The sequence below is a fragment of the Electrona antarctica genome (genome assembly GCF_951216825.1).
Source record: "Electrona antarctica genome assembly, chromosome: 17".
NCBI classification, from domain to species: Eukaryota; Metazoa; Chordata; class Actinopteri; order Myctophiformes; family Myctophidae; genus Electrona; species Electrona antarctica.
This window is the reverse complement of record NC_136798.1, coordinates 37,430,671-37,453,029: the sequence shown is the minus strand read 5'-3', so window position 1 is coordinate 37,453,029 and position 22,359 is coordinate 37,430,671. Positions and strand designations below refer to the sequence as shown.

Below are 22,359 nucleotides of genomic sequence, written 5' to 3'. Positions count from 1 at the left end.
AGATGTGCCGGGGTGAGCGGTGAGTCGCTTATCATCACCGCAGCTTCAGTGATGTCATGTTGTAGTTTTAGTAAAAATAGAGAGATGTGCCGGGGTGAGCGGTGAGTCGCTTATCATCACCGCGGCTTCAGTGATGTCATGTTGTAGTTTTAGTAAAAACAGAGAGATGTGCCGGGGTGAGCGGTGAGTCGCTTATCATCACCGCGGCTTCAGTGATGTCATGTTGTAGTTTTAGTAAAAACAGAGAGATGTGCCGGGGTGAGCGGTGAGTCGCTTATCATCACCGCGGCTTCAGTGATGTCATGTTGTAGTTTTAGTAAAAACAGAGAGATGTGCCGGGGTGAGCGGTGAGTCGCTTATCATCACCGCGGCTTCAGTGATGTCATGATGTAGTTTTAGTAAAAAGAGAGAAATGTGCTGGGGTGAGCGGTGAGTCGCTTATCATCACCGCGGCTTCAGTGATGTCATGTTGTAGTTTTATTAAAAACAGATAGATGTGCCGGGGTGAGCGGTGAGTCGCTTATCATCACCGCGGCTTCAGTGATGTCATGTTGTAGTTTTAGTAAAAAGAGAGAAATGTGCTGGGGTGAGCGGTGAGTCGCTTATCATCACCGCGGCTTCAGTGATGTCATGTTGTAGTTTTATTAAAAACAGATAGATGTGCCGGGGTGAGCGGTGAGTCGCTTATCATCACCGCGGCTTCAGTGATGTCATGTTGTAGTTTTAGTAAAAACAGAGAGATGTGCCGGGGTGAGCGGTGAGTCGCTCATCATCACCGCGGCTTCAGTGATGTCATGTTGTAGTTTTAGTAAAAACAGAGAGATTGCCGGGGTGAGCGGTGAGTCGCTTATCATCACCGCAGCTTCAGTGATGTCATGTTGTAGTTTTAGTAAAAATAGAGAGATGTGCCGGGGTGAGCGGTGAGTCGCTTATCATCACCGCGGCTTCAGTGATGTCATGTTGTAGTTTTAGTAAAAACAGAGAGATGTGCCGGGGTGAGCGGTGAGTCGCTTATCATCACCGCGGCTTCAGTGATGTCATGTTGTAGTTTTAGTAAAAACAGAGAGATGTGCCGGGGTGAGCGGTGAGTCGCTTATCATCACCGCGGCTTCAGTGATGTCATGTTGTAGTTTTAGTAAAAACAGAGAGATGTGCCGGGGTGAGCGGTGAGTCGCTCATCATCACCGCGGCTTCAGTGATGTCATGTTGTAGTTTTAGTAAAAACAGAGAGATGTGCCGGGGTGAGCGGTGAGTCGCTTATCATCACCGCGGCTTCAGTGATGTCATGTTGTAGTTTTAGTAAAAACAGAGAGATGTGCCGGGGTGAGCGGTGAGTCGCTTATCATCACCGCGGCTTCAGTGATGTCATGATGTAGTTTTAGTAAAAAGAGAGAAATGTGCCGGGGTGAGCGGTGAGTCGCTTATCATCACCGCGGCTTCAGTGATGTCATGTTGTAGTTTTAGTAAAAAGAGAGAAATGTGCTGGGGTGAGCGGTGAGTCGCTTATCATCACCGCGGCTTCAGTGATGTCATGTTGTAGTTTTATTAAAAACAGATAGATGTGCTGGGGTGAGCGGTGAGTCGCTTATCATCACCGCGGCTTCAGTGATGTCATGTTGTAGTTTTAGTAAAAACAGAGAGATGTGCCGGGGTGAGCGGTGAGTCGCTCATCATCACCGCGGCTTCAGTGATGTCATGTTGTAGTTTTAGTAAAAACAGAGAGATTGCCGGGGTGAGCGGTGAGTCGCTTATCATCACCGCGGCTTCAGTGACGTCACATTAAGGCTCATACATTTTTCGGTGGTTAGGTGACCACCGAACTACAACATGACGTCACAAGCCGCGGTGAAGAGCAAACCACCGCCACCGCTCCAGCCCTTCTCTCTCTTTTTACTCACCACCGCTCAACGTTATTTCAGCTCCGGTGGTCACCTCACCACCGAAAATCCAGACTATGAATAGGCCTTTAGTTTCCCCAACCACCGCGGTGAGTAGGTTATCACCTAAAAACTGGAGTACGCGTGAGCCTTTGGATGGTAAGATCCAGATTTTCACGTTCTCTAACTGACTCAGTTTGAGTTTTGTTGTGTGAAAGTTTTGGAACTGCTATGGGCTTTAGTTCTTTTAGTTTTGTGTTTATGTCAGGAAGCGCTGAATGCCGAGGAGAAGAACTTGGGAGGCTTGGATTTCCCCTGGGTTTCCCCTGGGAAATACTCCAATACTTGGAGAATCTTTTTCCACAAAGAAAGGACAAAACCTAGTAACCTGCAGGAAGTGATGGTCTATAATGCAGTGGATTTCAACCGGTGGTCCGGGGACCACCAGTGGTCCTTGAAGGGATTCCAGGTGGGCCCCCAGCAAAATGAGGGAGAGTTAGTTGGTAACCAAATGGACCCTTATAGTTATAATGAAACCAAATGGACCCGTATGGGTCCATTTGGTTTCATTTTACGCTCTCTCAGAGTTAAATTATTGTTTAACATCTGCATTACTTAATTAAGTTAATTTACAGTCTTAGGGAAAAAGTTGTGCAACATTCCTCAATCAGTAGTACATTTGATTTTAGGGCTGTGTTGAAGGAGGCCCACCGTCTATCCAGTCAAAGAGGCACAGAGAGTAGAAAAGTCCAAGACAGCGTATTTACGTAGAGATTTTGTGATTCATTTATGTTGCTGTCCGCTCTGTTTTCGTGACACAGGCAACACTGTCGGTTTGCGACTTTCATTTCGGAAGCTGGAAGGAATATGTGGCGGTGACGTCGTGGCCGTTCCTCCTTGTGGCCACAACATCGGGGATTCGACAAGGCTTCACTTCCCTTTTAATCCCTGGCTGAATCCGCGTCCAAAGCCCAGTGACATTGTTTCGTTTCTAGTGAAAGTCCCAAATGTCACCCTGCCGCCGAAGCCATTTTTTGCGTCCCCTATTATCCCCGCTTGATGATTGCAGTTCATTGATTTTGGGCCCATGTGAAACCCGGGAGGAGATAAGTCGGCCTCCTGGCCTGCGTAGATAAACGGTATCTCTTAACAGAGTCAGTGTCCTTTATTTGACTACAACTATAACAACGGCGTAGTTACCGGGCTCCACCACATGAGGTCAGTGTTTTACCAGGAATAGCCAGGCAGACAATGGAAGCCATCGACATGAGTGGTGGAGAGTGTGTGTGTGTGTGTGTGTGTGTGTGTGTGTGTGTGTGTGTGTGTGGGGGGGGGGGATCTGTCAGTCTGTTAGTTTTTCATTTAGAGTAGAATTTAACCGGCAGTCCTCCGTGTTGGTTGGTTGGTTGGTTGGTTGGTTGGTCGCTGTAAGGCAGCACTCCCACTTACTTCCTTGTTTTACTTTGACCTGAGGAGAGGAGAGGAGAGGAGAGGAGAGGAGAGGAGAGGAGAGGAGAGGAGAGGAAACATTTTACAAAGACATGGTTTATGTCCTTGCTAAAATCTGTTAACAAGAATTGATTAAATCAATTAATTACCAGCTGCATTTTAATTATCTGCGGGGGTCCGCTATAAATAATTTCAATTTCAAGTCAACTAGGCTTCTTCCTCGTCATAGCTACTTCTATTTCCAGTACGATTCCAAAATAAAACATGGGTTGAATGATCACATTTCAAGTACAAACCAAAACAACAGTCTTATTTTGAAATGTGTGCCCGTTTTGAGAGGAAATAGGTGGCTATGGAACCCCGGCGTCGTCACTGTTGACGATGCCGGGTGCGTAAATGAAAACAACTCTCGTCTCGACTTTTGCAATTTGCATCTGTCGTTCGTTGCATATGGAATATGGAATGGAGCAATAGTTTAACTGCTACCCGGTTTTACAGCATGGCTCAGAATCGAATATCATAACGCTTGCTTTGGTGGGCCCGGAATAAAAAAAGACCAGTACAGAATTGAGTAGTAGTAGCATTATTGAGTTGTCAGCGGAGGAGGAGGAGGAACTTGGAGGAGAAGGACAACAACAACGTGCATGCAGGTATTTAGCATTGCGTACTGTTTCTGATGATGGGCCACCCTAACTGTATTTTATACAGTATGTCAGTATCTAATATAACGTTGAGCCATTGTGCCAACTGAACTGCAAATGCCTACTGTAGTTGTGTGTTGTGAGCCGGCGGGCCCCTGTGTAAACTGCTGCTGCAAATGTTGTTATTGATTGACTGATGGAAATGTTATTCAGTTTGTAGAATAGGTACAGTTCAAACGAAAGTAGCCTACACAGGTCAATACAAAATCTGACGAGTATGAAACCAGAAAAAGCTTAAAGGACCACTTCACCACTTTTCAACCTATCTTCATATAATAGATCCTCACTAATAATCAATGATACATTGGCACGATTTTTTTCTGTGTCTGTGTCTCATAGGAGGGCTGTGGGCCAGAAACCCGTCCACCAGTGACATCATCATTAGGTAGATTTTTTTACAAAAATATTTAGATTTTTATTATCGTGAGAACGATGGCCGTTGATTGTGCAAAAAAAAAAAGAGGGAAAAAAAATTATTATTATTTTGCGCGTGCATGTGCACGCACGCGAGCTCCGGCACATAATAATTTACAAATTAAGCACTGGTGGTGAAGATAGCAGATCTACAAGCTCCCAAGGCGTTGCATCGTGATGCGCTGCGATCTACTATTTGTGGCCACGTTGTTTTTGGTTAATGTTCGTCCTCTGTCCAGAGTGGACCTCAGTCACAGATATCAGTCTGGAACTGATATCTGCAATATCTGCTATCTGTAATCTGCAACTCAAGCAATGTTTCCAGTTGGCCTTCCTGATTATTTTTTAGTGTGCGTGTGTGCGTGTGTGCATGTGTGCATGTGTGTGTGTGTGTGACACTGGCTTGTGTACTTGTCTTCTTATTTTATTATCTTTAAACGACTTATTTTGCAGCAGGTGTTCAAGCTGACAGCGTGTCACTTCCTGCGGCACTGCAAGCTTGTACATCTGCTATTTTATCAACACTTTTGAGACGTCTGCTTTGAAGGCATTTTGTAGACTCGGCCTCGGCTCTTAATGGGTTAAATAAATTCACAATCACTCCATATGGTTGGTCCGACAGGAGGAGGCTTTTAAATGGCTGCCACGGTATGTGTGCGTGTGCCTGTGTGTCACGTGCGTGCGTGTGTGTGTGTGTGTGTGTGTGTGTGTGTGTGTGTGTGTGTGTGTGTGTGTGTGTGTGTGTGTGAGTGAGTGACAGTTTTCCCATGGGACTATAGCTGATGCAGTTTTATTGGTCCCTCTGGTCTAAACCAATAAACACTGAACCCAATGGACAACAGCTGGGTAACAATGATAGCATATTGATGAGTGCGTGTGCATGTGCATGTGCGTGTGCGTGCGCGTGTGCGTGCGTACGTGCGTGCGTGTTGTTTACCAGCGCCCATTATTTTGCTGTCCGTGATTTACGAGGTGTGTTATGTGTTCGTCTGGGGACATATAAAACTACAGCATGTTCCTTTATTACCTTTCTTCTTTGTTTCAGTATCATGTTCCATCCATCTCACCCCCCCCCCCCCCCCCTTCCCCCCTCTCTCTCTCTCTGTGTGTGTCCCTAATAAAAGCAGAGTATTGATAAGCTGCCTGCATTCATAGTTTATGTGTAGACGTATTGGGCAGTTAACAGTGATACATGTTGGCTGGGTGTTTTCTCAGGTAACAGTGATGCATGTTGGCTGGGTGTTTTCTCAGGTAACAGTGATGCATGTTGGCTGTTTTCTCAGGTAACAGTGATACATGTTGGGTGTTTTCTCAGGTAACAGTGATACATGTTGGGTGTTTTCTCAGGTAACAGTGATGCATGTTGGCTGTTTTCTCAGGTAACAGTGATACATGTTGGCTGTTTTCTCAGGTAACAGTGATACATGTTGGGTGTTTTCTCAGGTAACAGTGATACATGTTGGCTGTTTTCTCAGGTAACAGTGATACATGTTGGGTGTTTTCTCAGGTAACAGTGATACATGTTGGGTGTTTTCTCAGGTAACAGTGATGCATGTTGGCTGTTTTCTCAGGTAACAGTGATACATGTTGGCTGTTTTCTCAGGTAACAGTGATACATGTTGGGTGTTTTCTCAGGTAACAGTGATACATGTTGGCTGTTTTCTCAGGTAACAGTGATACATGTTGGGTGTTTTCTCAGGTAACAGTGATACATGTTGGCTGTTTTCTCAGGTAACAGTGATACATGTTGGGTGTTTTCTCAGGTAACAGTGATACATGTTGGCTGTTTTCTCAGGTAACAGTGATACATGTTGGGTGTTTTCTCAGGTAACTGTGATACATGTTGGCTGTTTTATCAGGTAACAGTGATACATGTTGGGTGTTTTCTCAGGTAACAGTGATACATGTTGGCTGTTTTCTCAGGTAACAGTGATACATGTTGGGTGTTTTCTCAGGTAACTGTGATACATGTTGGCTGTTTTCTCAGGTAACAGTGATGCATGTTGGGTGTTTTCTCAGGTAACTGTGATACATGTTGGCTGTTTTCTCAGGTAACAGTGATACATGTTGGGTGTTTTATCAGGTACAGTAACAGTGATACATGTTGGGTGGCTGTTTTCTCAGGTAACAGTGATACATGTTGGGTGTTTTCTCAGGTAACAGTGATACATGTTGGGTGTTTTCTCAGGTAACAGTGATACATGTTGGCTGTTTTCTCAGGTAACAGTGATGCATGTTGGCTGTTTTCTCAGGTAACAGTGATACATGTTGGCTGTTTTCTCACGTAACAGTGATACATGTTGGGTGGGTGTTTTCTCAGGTAACAGTGATGCATGTTGGGTGTTTTCTCAGGTAACTGTGATGCATGTTGGGTGTTTTCTCAGGTAACAGTGATACATGTTGGGTGTTTTCTCAGGTAACAGTGATACATGTTGGCTGTTTTCTCAGGTAACAGTGATACATGTTGGGTGTTTTCTCAGGTAACTGTGATACATGTTGGCTGTTTTATCAGGTAACAGTGATACATGTTGGGTGTTTTCTCAGGTAACTGTGATACATGTTGGCTGTTTTCTCAGGTAACTGTGATACATGTTGGGTGGCTGTTTTATCAGGTAACAGTGATACACGTTGGGTGTTTTCTCAGGTAACAGTGATACATGTTGGGTGTTTTCTCAGGTAACAGTGATACATGTTGGGTGGGTGTTTTCTCAGGTAACAGTGATACATGTTGGGTGGGTGTTTTCTCAGGTAACAGTGATACATGTTGGGTGGCTGTTTTATCAGGTAACAGTGATAAATGTTGGGTGTTTTCTCAGGTAACAGTGATACATGTTGGGTGTTTTCTCAGGTAACTGTGATACATGTTGGCTGTTTTATCAGGTAACAGTGATGCATGTTGGGTGTTTTCTCAGGTAACTGTGATACATGTTGGCTGTTTTCTCAGGTAACAGTGATGCATGTTGGGTGTTTTCTCAGGTAACTGTGATACATGTTGGCTGTTTTCTCAGGTAACAGTGATACATGTTGGCTGTTTTCTCAGGTAACAGTGATACATGTTGGGTGTTTTATCAGGTAACAGTGATACATGTTGGGTGGCTGTTTTATCAGGTAACAGTGATACACGTTGGGTGTTTTCTCAGGTAACAGTGATACATGTTGGGTGTTTTCTCAGGTAACAGTGATACATGTTGGGTGGGTGTTTTCTCAGGTAACAGTGATACATGTTGGGTGGGTGTTTTCTCAGGTAACAGTGATACATGTTGGGTGGGTGTTTTCTCAGGTAACAGTGATACATGTTGGGTGGCTGTTTTATCAGGTAACAGTGATAAATGTTGGGTGTTTTCTCAGGTAACAGTGATACATGTTGGGTGGGTGTTTTCTCAGGTAACAGTGATACATGTTGGCTGTTTTCTCAGATAACAGTAACAGACATGGTTCTATTTGATAGGTAGGAGAGGAGTAGTTGGAGGGCAGTGCCACCAAGACCCACCCATGACTCTAGGCGATTCACCAGAATCGTGTGATCCACGGTGTCGAAAGCCGCACTAAGGTCGAGAAGGACCAGGATAGAGGAGTCACCAGCATCTAGAGTCATGAGTAGGTCATTGGTGACTTTCACTAATGCTGTTTCTGTGCTATGGAGGGATCTAAAGCCAGATTGGAAGGTCTCGAACAAATTGTTGTGCTGTAGGTGGTCAATGAGCTGTGTCGAGATAATCCTTTCTAGCAATTTAGAGAGGAAGGACAGTTTTGAGATCGGTCGGTAATTAGAGGGGAGATGGGGATCAAGACCATTTTTTTAAGAAGGGGCTGAACAGAGGCATGTTTAAATGAGGAGGGAAAGAGACCAGAAACTATAGAGTTGTTTATTATAGAGATGATTGTGGGAGCAAGTGTGTTGGAGATCTCTTTGAGGAAAGATGTAGGGATGATGTCGAGTTGGGAGGAAGAGGATTTAATCTTTGACATTGTGCTGGTGATAAGTGGAGCAGTGGTGGGTTCAAATTGATTGAGGAGAATTGGGTGGGATTGAATTGTCAGGGATAGAGGAAGGTATTTGAAGTCGAATAGTCTCAATTTTATTCATGAAAAATGTATAAAAAAAAATCTTCTGGTGATGGATCAATGTGTGTAATAGTGGGGGGTGAAGTTGATTATTTTGAATAAGGTCCTGGGATTATTGCTATTGTTAGCGATGATAATAGAGTAGTAGTTGGATTTGGCCTGATTTACGGCCAGCTGATATCTCACCATTAGCTCACTGAGACTAGTGAGAGATGAATGCCGTTGGTTTGCCTTCCAGCTACGTTCTGCTTTTCTACACTCTCTTCTAAGGGAACGGGTATGATCATTGAGCCATGGTTGTTTATTTAGCTTGAGTGTTCTTACTTTAAAAGGAGCAATAGAATAGAAGTACAGTTATTGTTCAAATGTGTGATCGGGCTGTCAATATCGGGCTGCTCGGCACTAGGAGGACAGGGGGGTGCTACGAAGGCACTAGTAAAGGCATTGGCAGACCCGGAATTAAAAATGCGGGCTCTCACAGGGGAGGCATACTATACTATGGTCCGACGGAGCATTGGTTCGACATGCGTCCACACCTCGGACTAGCGCCTGCTCCCGTGCTTGCGGTTATGGTTAGGTTAGGGTTTGAGGTAGGTTGTGCACTGCACCCCTCTCACAGGAGCAGAGCATTTAGGCGCAGGACACGGAAGATGAGCTTTAAAAACCACAGCTTTGTGGTCGGACAGGCTGAAATCGAATAATTCAATGGTTTGGATTGGTAAACCTAAGGACAGCACCAGGTCAAGTGTGTGACCTTTGAGGTGGTTGGGTCCATTTACAAACTGGGTGATGTCGAATGATTCAATGAGATTCATAAAAGCATGTACATAGGTTGTAGCTGCAGATATAGAGGTATACTACTCACATGTACATAGGTTGTAGCTGCAGGTGGGAGGTCTTCTGAGGCCCCTGGTACCCGTAAGAGTCGAACCCTCCTATAAAGTCAACTGCAAACCAAAAAGACACGTCACAATGTATCTCTCCACACACCTAATGTATGGAACTAGTATACACACACAAACACACACACACACACACACACACACACACACACACACACACACACACACACACACACACACACACACACACACACACACACACACACACACACACACACACACACACACACACACACACACACACATGATTGGGGATGGAAATACACTTTGTGCCTTTGTAGCAAAATAATGTTTATTTAAGTAAGACCAACAAATGTCCTCTACAGTAAATCCTTAACAACTCATGTTGCTATATCGGTCTAGCGGTTCTCGAAAGTTTTCATGTCAAGCGTCAAGGACCCCCACAATTATAGGTATTTGGCCACCGACACCCATCTCAAGATATTTAGTTCCAGGGACCCCCAGAAGCAAAGATGTATGGTATTTGCACACGTTTTCATGATTGTATTGGAAAGTCTAAAATCAAAAATGACACACGTGCTTTCCCGGGTTTTAATGAGTAAAAAGATAAAAATCACACCCGTGTGAACTGAGTGGTGCAATATATATTCTTACAGAGTGAACATTTTTTAATCTTTGCTTCTGGGGGGATCCCTGGAACAACATATTTTCAAATGGGGGCGGAGGCTAATTACATATAGTTTTTGGGGTCCTTGACATGAAATATTGAGAACCACTGAAAATTGTCATGATTTAGAAGAAATTTTAAAAATGTCGTTATAAAACAGGATCGCTGTAATCCATTTTTTGACAGCTCCCGTTGCTAGGCGACGCCTTGTTGCGGATGCGCACAGCCGTTCACTTCCTTGTTTACGGGCTGACAAATCTTGCCATTATCTCTGAATCTATAGCACTCTCCGTGGTTTGGATCAGAACGCTGATGTTCTGTCCTAATTTCTGACTTAGCCAATTAAGCATCTCGTTTGGAATATTAACGCTTCTAATGAGAGATCAGACTTGACAGCGCGAGGTAGATCTGCTATTTTCAAAAATATTTGAACTCATTTGAAAACTTGAAATGGGACAATCAGTATACTTTATATTTTTGGTACTTTAAGTACATTTTGATTTACTTGAGTAAAAGTATTGATACTTTTACTCAAGTCAAACAATTGAGTACTTTCTTCCACTACTGCTGTGCACAGTGTGCAGTCAGCCTGAATGATGTTCATAATAATATGTGCAGTAAAGAAACAAACGTGAATATAGAATGTGATGAAACAAATTGTTTGCTTCCTTGGATGAAGACTTTCACGTTTGTTATGGTTGGTGTTTTGTATTTTCTTCTGTCATCCTTTTGAGTTTCCATTCCACTTTGATGGAACGAAATCATTTGAGGTTTGTTTTTAAATATTGGTGGCACGCACGCACGCACGCACGCACGCACGCACGCACGCACGCACGCACGCACGCACGCACGCACGCACGCACGCACGCACGCACGCATTTATATTGCCATACTTGTGAGGACGACATCATTTTAAGATCTTCTGATTTTATTGCCATTTTTAACTATAGAGCCTAAAGCAGAAAAATAGCAGATGTACAACGCACGCACGCACGCACGCACGCACGCACGCACGCACGCACGCACGCACGCACGCACGCACGCACCACAAACCGTGCTGCGCGCACGCACGCACGCACGCACGCACGCACGCACGCACGCACGCACGCACGCACGCACGCACGCACGCACGCACCCACGCACGCACCCACGCACGCACGCACCACAAACAGACCATTGAGTGCTAATACCACAACACCAGTTCAGCTCTTAACGGTCAGTGCCCAACTATTTTAGGTGCAATCGTATAAGGCTTCAGGCCCTCGGCCGCACTCTCTGCCCTTAAATCCAATCTACTCCGCAATCATTCTTCCCTAAACCGTTTTTCCTCCGGACCGGGCATCAAGTTAATTCGATGAATAAGCTTCTCCCCTCGCCAAAAAACAATCGGTTACCGCTCATTTAAGTCTCGATGGCCGCCCGCAGGCACCTCTCCATTGGATTGTACCACTCTCTGTGTGCACGCGTGCGTGCTTGCGCGCGCGTGTGTGTGTGTGTGTGTGTGTGTGTGTGTGTGTGTGTGTGTGTGTGTTTTTCTTCTTTTTTTTGTCTTCTTTTTTTTTCAGAGTGCAATACTGATGTCGATAAAGTGAGAGATGTGCCGGAACTTGAAACACAAAGTGCTGAATTATCTTCTTATTTTTTTAAACGGCTGGATTTGTCACTCTGGTGTAATCTTAGGTCAACATGAAACAATCCACCCTCAATGTAGCATCGACTTTTAAATCGGCCCAGTACTGATTTATATCTTCATCTTGACGGATGTCTTGCACCACGTCACCACGTGTGGATTTCGTCGACTAAAACTCTGACAAAAAGAATGTTTGCCGACTACCTTTTTTTCACGGGCGAAAACTAAATGGAAACTAAATGAAAACTAAAACTAAAGGTCCTGTGTGCCTGTTGCTTTGAATAGACACACAATGACCCCTTTGGCTAGGACACTCGTAAAGTAACCTGGGAATAAACAGTTCTTCTCAAGACCTCTAATGACATTGTTTTCATGACAAGATACAGTGAGACGCTTACGACGCACTGACTGACTGACTGTAATGGAGTGTTAACCATTGTCACGTACTATTGATGCTTCTTGTTTTGTTTACTTGTGACTTGACTTTTGCTGTACACAGCAGTACATTTTCATTTTCATACTTTTACCCACTCCTGTGTCGCCTCTGGGCGACTGATTTCCCACCTCGGGATAATAAAGGTATCCATCTATCTATCGCCCTGTATACCGCATGCGCTGCCCATGTGTGACTTCAGCCCTGAGGCAAAATAATTGGCGGTCATTGAGTCAACGCTGGGTCTCAAACCTTTTCATGTCAAGGACCCCAAAAAGCGGCCGTGGACTCCCATCTGAAAACATGTTGTGCCAATGACCCCCATACAAGATTTGTGTTGCTGTTTGGAACGTGGAATGTTTGGAACTTTTGTCCTTCAAGATTTTCAGAGCAGATCTACAAGTTGGTCGTCTATTTTCAAATTGGAGACGTACATAGCCTAGGCCTATAGGGTTAACACAAATAATAGCCACAGTGCTTTATTGGGTAGAGGATTTAGCCCTCACTGAGGACCAATGAACATCCAGAGGTGCTGAGGAAGCTAATTAATCTACTAATTAGTCTAATTACGCACGCACGCGCACACGCTCGCACGCACGCACACACGCACGCACAAGCATGTGTCTGCATGTTTCTGTGTCATTCTGTGAGTAGTCAGACTCGCACAGTAAGTGTTGCTCTAACTCTGAGAGCCGCTATATATCGTAGGGTGGCTGTGGCTCAGGAGGTAGAGCAGGTCGTCCAATGATCCCTGGGTCGGCGGTTCGAATCCCGGCTCCTCCTCTCCACATGTCGAAGTGTCCTTGGGCAAGACACTGAACCCTACATTGCCTCCAATGAGTTGGTCGGTGTGAGCTTCCCACCATTGGTGTGTGAATGTGGGAAGTGAGGACGCTGGCGTCGACTGTTCGCCGCTTCACCTCCCAATGTATGAATGAATGAACCATTGTAAAGCGCTTTGAGCACTTGGAAAAGCGCTATAAAAATGCAATTCATTATTATATCTGAGTCACAGACTCGTAGGGGTCCATTTGGTTCGGCATGTACACGTCACGGAGTAAGGACTATAGCAGGCCTACTTGTATTGTTGCGCCAGCAGGTCGCAGCTTACTATGAAAACTTGCAAAACATGTCCGTCCGTCCGTCAGTCAGTCGTGTCACGCCATATGTTTCGACATTTATGTGCTACTACACTACTGACTTTACCGATTTCCACACCTCACCTGTTTATTCACGAGTTATTCCATTACTTTTGCATTATTTGCTAAATGTCTCCCCATGTGTGTTTGCTGTGTTCTCTGGCACCCCTATAGAGCGTCGCAGTCCCGCCCCTTACCATGGACCAGGAAATGAATCCCAATGCATTTTTCCCATAGACATTTAGAAAAGTATTTATTTAAAGACCTTTTAAGCGTCGTACGAAGCCAACTCGAGTCGTGACAAATCATGACAACACACACAATATTTTGGACAAAACAAATAATTACAAAGAAGAAAAGCAACAAAAAAAGTGTTGTAACCTGCCGTTTTTTTCTTCTTTCTAATTATTTTTTCGGCCCCAAAAATTGTGTTTGTTGTCATGATTTGTCACGACTCGAGTTGGCTTTGTCCGCGGCGTAAACGTCTTTAAATAAATACTTTTTGAAATGTCTATGAGGAAAATGAACGGATAATCATTTCCTGGTCCATGGTAGAGGGCGGGACTGCGACGCTCTATAGGCCAGGGTCATAACATGATGGAGTGGAACGGTGAGGCCAGTGCCAATGCACGCACGCCTCAAGTGCTGCGTGGCTGACGATCCTGTGGGTCTTCTCTCTCTCTCTACTCCTCTGAGGGCAGAGAGGTCCAGCATGGCAGACAGCTCTGTGCTGGCCACACATTTTAACCTATTCTGTACGTGAACCCCTTTTGGTGTTTTAAGCATTTGGTTACGCTTTAGCTATTGAAAAATAGCAGATCTACCAGCTCATAGCGCGGCACCGAGTGCCGCGCTACGAGCTTGTAGGTCTGCTATTTTTGAAAAATCGTGAAAATGTGGCACAGAATCTTTGAATATATTATTTCAGAGGGAACGTTTTTAACTCAAATCTTTGCTTCTTCGTCCAGTAATAATGTCACTTGACCTCTAACTAATTGCAAAAAAACCAAACTCAACTGATTTTGTGTCCTAAATGTGTCCTGAATGAGAGGAAAAAAGTTGCCTGGAATTGCATGGGGGGAAAGTATAGTTTAAATTCAAAATGGCCATCAAACAACACTACTATTATAATGCTATTATATATCTTGAAAACCGAACACTGTATGAAGTCGACATTTGACAAGTGTGTTGCTGAGGACCCATGGAAATGCAAAATCAAATTTGAACTTGTTTGGATGAGCGGTTCTTAAGAAAGCTGCAATTACAGTAAGTGGCCCATTCAAAACAAGCATACTGTATATTACAGACAGGGCAAACCCTATAATAAATTGATACAATGGTGTACCAAACTTTTCTCAGTTGATCCTCGTGTATTTGTTCCTGTAGAATCCATTTCTGCAATGTACATTTTTGTAGTGTGCATAATTAATGAGACAATTAGAATATTTGGTCAGGAGGTGCACGCACATCCCAGGTTAATTCAACGGGTGCATATAGTCCCCTAACCTGACTCCGCCAGATGGGGCAGCAGAGAGTACAGGAGGGGGGAACCCAGTGTACTCTCTGCTGCCCCATCTGGCGGAGTCAGGTTAATAGTCCCCCACTGCAGGGGGAAACTGGTCCGTTGAGCACGTCGAGGGCCGGAGAGAACGATAAGGTCATCGCTTAATGGCAACATGACGGACTTTAATTGTGAGTGCTGCACGGGACTGCCAGGAGAGAGGGGGAAAAAGGGTGTCCTCCATGTGTGTATAGCCGAGCAGACGCATTCAAATGAGCGAGCTCGAGAAGACACTGCCTAACAATGTGTTTTAAAGGAGCTATAACATAAAATTCAACTTTTTCCATTTCTTTTGTGTTTTTGGGGCTCCCATATGTGTTTTCTATTCCCACAAATAACCAACTTTGAACATTCAGGCTTTCATATCATATGGGTGCTTTAATGGAAATTGCTCTCAGGAACAGCTCGACTGATTTTGTCCTCATCGTGATGTCCTCAATGTCACCCTACTTTGTATAATTCCTCCTATTCTTCAGTCTTCAGTTCAAAATTTGCATTTCCACTTTGTTTACAATGTCCACCATTGTTGATTTTCCAAGCTGGCATGGAATTGAAACAAGCCTGGTTTTATCTAGCATCAGTATTATAATGACTCAAATATTAAATAATCTGCATATCAGCACCCCCACCACCTCAGGACATTGTGGTACTGCAGCTAAAACTGCTTTCAAAGTCCAGAAAGAAATGACAAGGACTGGTTATATCAGAGTGGTGATTGAGGCTCAAACCATTAGAAATAACTTTGAGGGACATAGAAAATATGATATTAAATATTAAAAGCAGTTTTAAAATGCATGTTATTTGCGCTTTAAGAATAAAGGAGTGGTGCAGGTCCCACTCTTAAATAACTCACTACAGCCGGGAAAGTGTCTCTGTCATTTTACATTTCTTTGACTATTCAAAAACAGCAGATCTACAAGCTCATATAGCACGTCACTTCATGCCACGCTATGAGCTTGTAGATCTGCTATTCTTTGAAAAAAATCGTAAACGTTTGCAAATCCTTGAATATACTAGTTTTTCTTTTTTTTAAGCGTACATTTGTAACTCTAATAATGATTGCACATCTGGGGGGCGGGGAGGGGGGGGGGGTGTTGGATGGTGGCCAAATCCTTATCATTTCCTTGACATGCAAAGGTTTTGAGAGCCACTGATGTAGCGACGCACCTTTTTCCGAAAACTGTGAGGATCTAGAAGAGCTTTAGAACCGACTACGGGCTAAAGAAGCGGGTGCACACAGAATAATTGGCTCTTAGATATGCTGTACTGTAGGGAGATTACAGGAGGAGTGTGTGTGTGTGTGTGTGTGTGTGTGTGTGTGTGCGTGTGTGTGTGTGTGTGCGTGCGTGCGTGCGTGCGTGCGTGCGTGCGTGCGTGCGTGCGTGCGTGCACTGTACAAGCAATACAAAAAAAAGATATAACATGTTTAATGTTTACAATGTTACAAGTTTAGATGCTTAATCAAACAATGCTTTACTGGCTCTGTTAAAACATATGCGAGCGCATACAGTATGCGCGAGATGATTTTGACCATGGGAGTGCAGCGTGACCTATAAATATCCCTGTGATAATATATATGTTTTAAATGTTGGCATAAATGGAGAAAACCCTCTTTTATTTCCATGTGACAATGATAAATACGGTAAGCATAGCTTGCCTATTTGCAATGGCATATAGGCGTTAGCCGGGCTCAATCATTCACTCATTTAAATGAGTGCTTGCCTTTAACAGTCATTCAGATAAATTGCAGATCATTCTGGTCATCTGGATCAGAGAGGCTGAGCGCTTATGCGAGATCATTTTCGGGAGTCGGGACTGCGGCGGGCGCCGCTGTTTAAAACTTCTCATGCACATCCCACCCAGCACACACCAGCCTTTCACATACATAGGCCTATGTTTATGCATTCATTCATCACTGTAATGGGAGATTTAGAATGCCAACTACAGTGCCAAATATATGCATTATTGTGTATTTATTAGGGCCGGGACTTTAACGCGTTAATTGAGATCAATTAACTACAGAAAAATTAACGCGTTAAAAAAATTAACGCATTTTAATCGCACTATTTTTTTCACCGCGGAACGTTGTCACTGGACAGTTTTCAGATGGACCGGCGCACCACCCAGTTCACCGAGTGAAGTGTCCGTTGTTACAGGGAGTGGAAACCACCCCCCTTTAGAATGGTATGGCCCAGCAGCATTGGGGGAACAATAACACCACCAGACAGTTCACCAGACCGGGGGAAGCCGCTGAGATCACTTTGCTTGTCCCCGTGGATTGGAAATAGGATTTAAAAGGCTATCCGATGATAGCGTGGATTACAGCACAGTTGTGTGCAATTATTCAATAAAGAATTCGCATATCACCGAAGACCGCACCTCGTCAAGCCTCCAGTATCGGCTCGATGCGAAACATGTTGCATGTTGCCTAGCCTGGAAGCTAACGTCAACAACAGTAGCTCTGGTCCATAGCGTAGTTAGGACTCAGGAGGAGTTCTATGGTACTTAATTTGATCCTTTCCCCTCAGACCCACGGAAGTGCAGGCTGTGCAGCCCCTCGTTTTTAGCACAAAAAAATATGTGAAAGCCTACTTTCCTCCTTCTAACACTATGGATCAGAGCTAACGTTATTCCAACTACCAGTAGCAATTCAAGGACCCGACCAGATGACATGGTTTCTAACTAAACGGTTATGGCCAAATAAAATGTAAAATCTGTTAATGGCTGTTACTGTATGTCCACGGAAGAAACACAGAGGTGCTTTCTTATGGTCATGTCACATATTTGCTGCACCAAGCCCCCCCCAACCCTGTGGAATGCATTCCCCAAACTCTCAGAAACATGCCCCCACCATCCAAACCTTCAATATTGCTTTCCCCAGCTATTTCATCTATTTAATTCCTTAGTGTTTTTCCTCTAATAAAGTTGTTTTTGATTTATCATGTCCCCCTTGTAAAGCATTTTTGGGTACTCAGAAAAGCTCTATATAAATTATTAAATTTGAGATATTATTATAATTTATTACTACAAAAACAATGTTTTATTGCTTAAACTTATGTATTCACTATTCATTGATTCACTAGTATACCAAAATCCATTAAAAAAAATAGCTTTCTCACTGTTCTCGGGTCAAATAATGATATGCGATTAAAATGCGATTAATCGAGATTAATTAACTACAAAGCCTCTGATTAATTAGATTAAAATTTTTAATCGAGTCCCAGCTCTAGTATTTATCTTCCTTCCATTAAGTCTCTTTGCTCACCAATGTGCTCAGTCTAATTCATGCAGCTGTCAATCTAACAGCTGACTTGACTCCTCCATGCTGTCAGCAAAGGTATACTTATTTGTGTGTCACCCTTATCTTTAGCGCAGATCCTTATATGAACATTTTGTATAGCATCTCTGTTAAAACAAGACTATCTGAGAATAGGGTTGAGGAGGCTTGCGCCAGGAGGGGCTGCTGGAACAGGCAAGGAGGCCTGTTCCTCACTCTCTGTATATTGTTTCTCTGCTGAATCTTCTTAATACATTCTCAATACTTCACCCTGAAGAACTTTGTCATTCCTTCTTCTTTGGACGATTATTTAATCGACAACAATCACTCACTCCATTAACATTGATCATGACTGCCTTGCCAGGCTATCTAATAATAATAATAATAATGAATTGCATTTTTATAGGGCTTTTACAAGTGCTCAAAGCGCTTTACAATGGTTCATTCATTCATACATTGGGAGGTGAAGCGGCGAACAGTCGACGCCAGCGTCCTCACTTCCCACATTCACGCACCAATGGTGGCAAGCTCACACCAACCGACTCATTGGAGGCAATGTAGGGTTCAGTGTCTTGCCCAAGGACACTTCGACATGTGGACAGGAGGAGCCGGGATTCGAACCGCCGACCCAGGGATCATTGGACGACCTGCTCTACCTCCTGAGCCACAGCCTCATTAACGTGCAGGCATCACTCACTCACAGCAGTCTACCTATACCTACAGTTGGAGGCCACCGATATTGTCCTTTTCTTTTTGCTGAGGTTTGCGTGATCTGCGCAAAAGGACAGTTTGGTGTTTTAAACATTATGTTATAATTTAGCTATTGAAAAATAGCAGATCTACAAGCTCATAGCGCGCCACCGAGTGGCGCGCTATGAGCTTGTAGATCTGCTATTTTTGAAAAATCGTGAAAATATTTATTTCAGAAAACTGGAGGATTTAGAAGGATTTTTTTTAATTTTGAGGTCAGGCCTAAATGGGTCAAATGATAAGGGACAATATCGGTGGCACCCAACTGTACATGACTTATTTAACGTGCACTGCGCACGAATGGGTAAAATTAATATACGGTAGCCTACAAAGGTATTCCATTCATGGCGATGTAAATGTGACGCGTGTGTGATTCATGTAGCCTAAGCCTATACTTGACAAAGTTGACAAAGGTTGTAGACTCACGGAATAATCCTACTGCCGTTTCTTTCCAGTGTGCCAAAATGCACACTTGCATACAGTTGGGTGCCACCGATATTGTCCCTTATTATTTGACCCATTTAGGCCTGACCTCAACATTTAAAAAAATCCTTCTAAATCCTCCAGTTTACTGAAATAAATATTTTCACGATTTTTCAAAAATAGCAGACCTACAAGCTCGTAGCGCGCCACTCGGTGGCGCGCTATGAGCTTGTAGATCTGCTATTTTTCAATAGCTAAATTATAACATGTTTAAAACACCAAAAGGGGTTCCCGCCCAAAATGGGTTAACTGTCCTTTTGCACAGATCACGCAAACCTCAGCAAAAAGAAAAGGACAATATCGATGGCCTCCAACTGTAGGTGAGTGCGTGCGCGGACATGAGAGGCAAGCGAGGCGAGAGGGGGAACCTCTTTTCTTATTGGATTTCAACACGTTTGTTTGGTCGGATTCCGGTTGTTCATGTCGTGAAATCGGGGCGCTTCGAGAATATTTAAGGGCGTGATATTTAAATGACGGTCGGTTTCAACCATGACATTTGTCAAAGCTGCGACCAAATTTACGCTATTTACGATCATTCCATAAATGCCGTGCCAACGTGAGCGCACGCCAAAACAAGAAGCAAAGATATGTGTTAAAAACGTTTGCTGTGAAAGAATATATATTCAAAGATTTGCACATATTTTCACAATTTTTCTAAAATAGCAGATATGCAAGCGTTATTTTTCAATAGCTAAAGTATAAAATAATGGTATAGTTTAAGCTAAGGTGACACAGATGCGTTCAAGGTACCCATTTACGCATGACATCGAAATTTAAAAAATGTCTTCTAAATCATGACAGTTTTATGAAATACCTATGTTTCTATATCAGTGGTGCCGACCCCCATCTGAAAATATGTTGTTCCAGCCTCCAGGGACCCCCCCAGAAGTAAGGATTTGAGTTAAAAACGTTCACTCTGTAACAATATATATTCAAAGATTTCAGGCACATTTTCACGATTTTTCAAAAATAGCAATAGGCCTACAAGCTCGTAGCAGATCTATGAGCTGCTATTTTTCAATAGCTAAAGTATAACATACTGATTAAAACACCAAAACGGGTTCCCAACGTATTGTTTTGGCTTTGTTTAACTTTCCTTTGAAGAACCTTTCCTTTGAAACACGGTAGCCTTGAGAAAGTTTGAAAACCAATTCACGTACAACGATGATAATACTTTTCAACCAAAAAACAAAACTAGGAGATGAATGCGGTTGAGTTCTTTTTATCATCTCTCAGGAGGAAGAAATGGTAATTAGAAAGGTTCATTGAGTAAACCTTTTCTGAACTTAAAAACAAAAGCAAATACAAATATTTAAAGGGACCGTGACATAAAAAAGGTTTTTTGTCATTTTCTTACTTTTATGCTTTTCTGAGCTCAATTGCACCCAAAAAACCTTAACTTTTAACATTCAGTAGATTTTCTGTGCAGGTTTGGGGAGTCCACAAATCCCATATATGACAAAACAATTTTCCAGCAGTCACTGTTGAGGGATTTTGCCTACAATAACAACGTTTCGCCCCTCCAGGCTTTCTCAGGAACTTGAGAAAGCCTGGAGGAGCGAAACGCTGTTATTGTAGGTTGAAATAAAAAGGAGCAGAATTATATCGTGTGCGGACATTCCACTTTTTCTCCATTTAAAGGGGCATTCCACTCATTTTCAACATTTTACTATGTCATTAATATACCTTAGAGCTGTTGTGTGGAAATAATAAAAAAAGGTCCCCCCATTCTGTGTGTACTAGAACTAGAGGTCTGAAAAAAATCATTAACATGGTGAAACACATCTTGATGATGTCATCAAGATGTGTTTCACCATGTTAATGATTTTTTTCATAATTACAGTTCTAGGAAACACAGAATGGGGGGACTTTTTTATTATTTCCACACAACAGCTCTAAGGTATATTAATGACATAGTCAAATGTTGAAAATGGGTGGTTTTCCCCTTTAATCACTGTTTTGGGTCTAGCACCGTATAAAAACTGGGATGTGCATCATTTTCCTCTTTTACATTGGGTATAATTGAGGTCATAAAACCTAAAATGAAAATGAAAAATAAAAATAAATGAAAATGAATGTTATGAAACCTTTAAATCCAGCAGATTGACGGCACCTAACTGAAATACAGCAGAATTATATATCTATATATATATATATATATATATATATATATATATATATATATATATATATCTATATATATATTTTTTAAGGGGTTAATAGAATATATTTTAGACAGTTTGTTTGACCTTGGATCTAATTATTAAAACATTGTAACGTAATCTAATGCAGAGGTTCTGGAGACTCTCCGCTTATTAAAGCCTAAATGCTTTTAGGAGATTACATCAGATTCTACGGCCGATTCCGACAATTTCACAGAAACAGGATGTGCAGTATGATTATGAGTAATACACGGAAATAAACGGAGGAGAAATGTGTGTGTGTGTGTGCGTGTGCGTGTGCGTGTGCGTGTGCGTGTGTGTGTGTGTGTGTGTGTGTGTGTGTGTGTGTGTGTGTGTGTGTGTGTGTGCACACATGTGTGCATGTGTGTGCGCATGCGCGTGCGTGCGTGTTTACTCACAGCTATCCTCTTCTTCTGAAATGAGCTTGACCACATAGCAGGCATAGACAAATCCCACCAACTAGAGAGAGAGAGAGAGAGAGAGAGGGGGGGGGGGGGGGGGGGGGGGGTGAGAGTGTGTTAAACAGAACAGTTGATTCGATTGCATTGCTATCAAATTGATTGGAGACAGATGTGAAAAGAACAACACAGAAACACAGACGCAGACACAGTAACACAGACGCAGACACAGTAACACAGACGCAGACAGAGAAACACAGACGCACAATTTTGAGGTATTTTTAGTTACTTGAGTATTTCCAATACACTCCACTACATCTCGGATTCAAATATTGTACTTTTACTCCACTACATGTATTTGATTTATTTGATTTGATTATTATTACTAAACAAAACATAACATTAACTCATTGGCCCGCCGGGCAGCACCATCTGGTGGCTGCATTGTGTACTGGAGAACCGCCAAACA

General features: G+C 43.1%; 1 protein-coding gene across 1 annotated transcript in view; it reads right to left on the bottom strand.

The window, feature by feature from the left end:
- Nucleotides 1-9,367: 9,367 nt before the first annotated feature.
- The window catches only part of nkain2 (sodium/potassium transporting ATPase interacting 2), a gene marked incomplete at its 3' end in the record, with an annotated part of 135,824 nt that continues 122,832 nt past the window's right edge, over nucleotides 9,368-22,359 (bottom strand). Inside the window, exons 4-5 of the mRNA XM_079526844.1 lie at nucleotides 21,891-21,951; nucleotides 9,368-9,453 (exon numbers count right to left, since the gene is read on the bottom strand). Of these exons, the coding sequence (XP_079382970.1) occupies nucleotides 9,368-9,453; nucleotides 21,891-21,951 (147 nt within the window). The remainder of the gene's footprint in view (nucleotides 9,454-21,890; nucleotides 21,952-22,359) is intronic.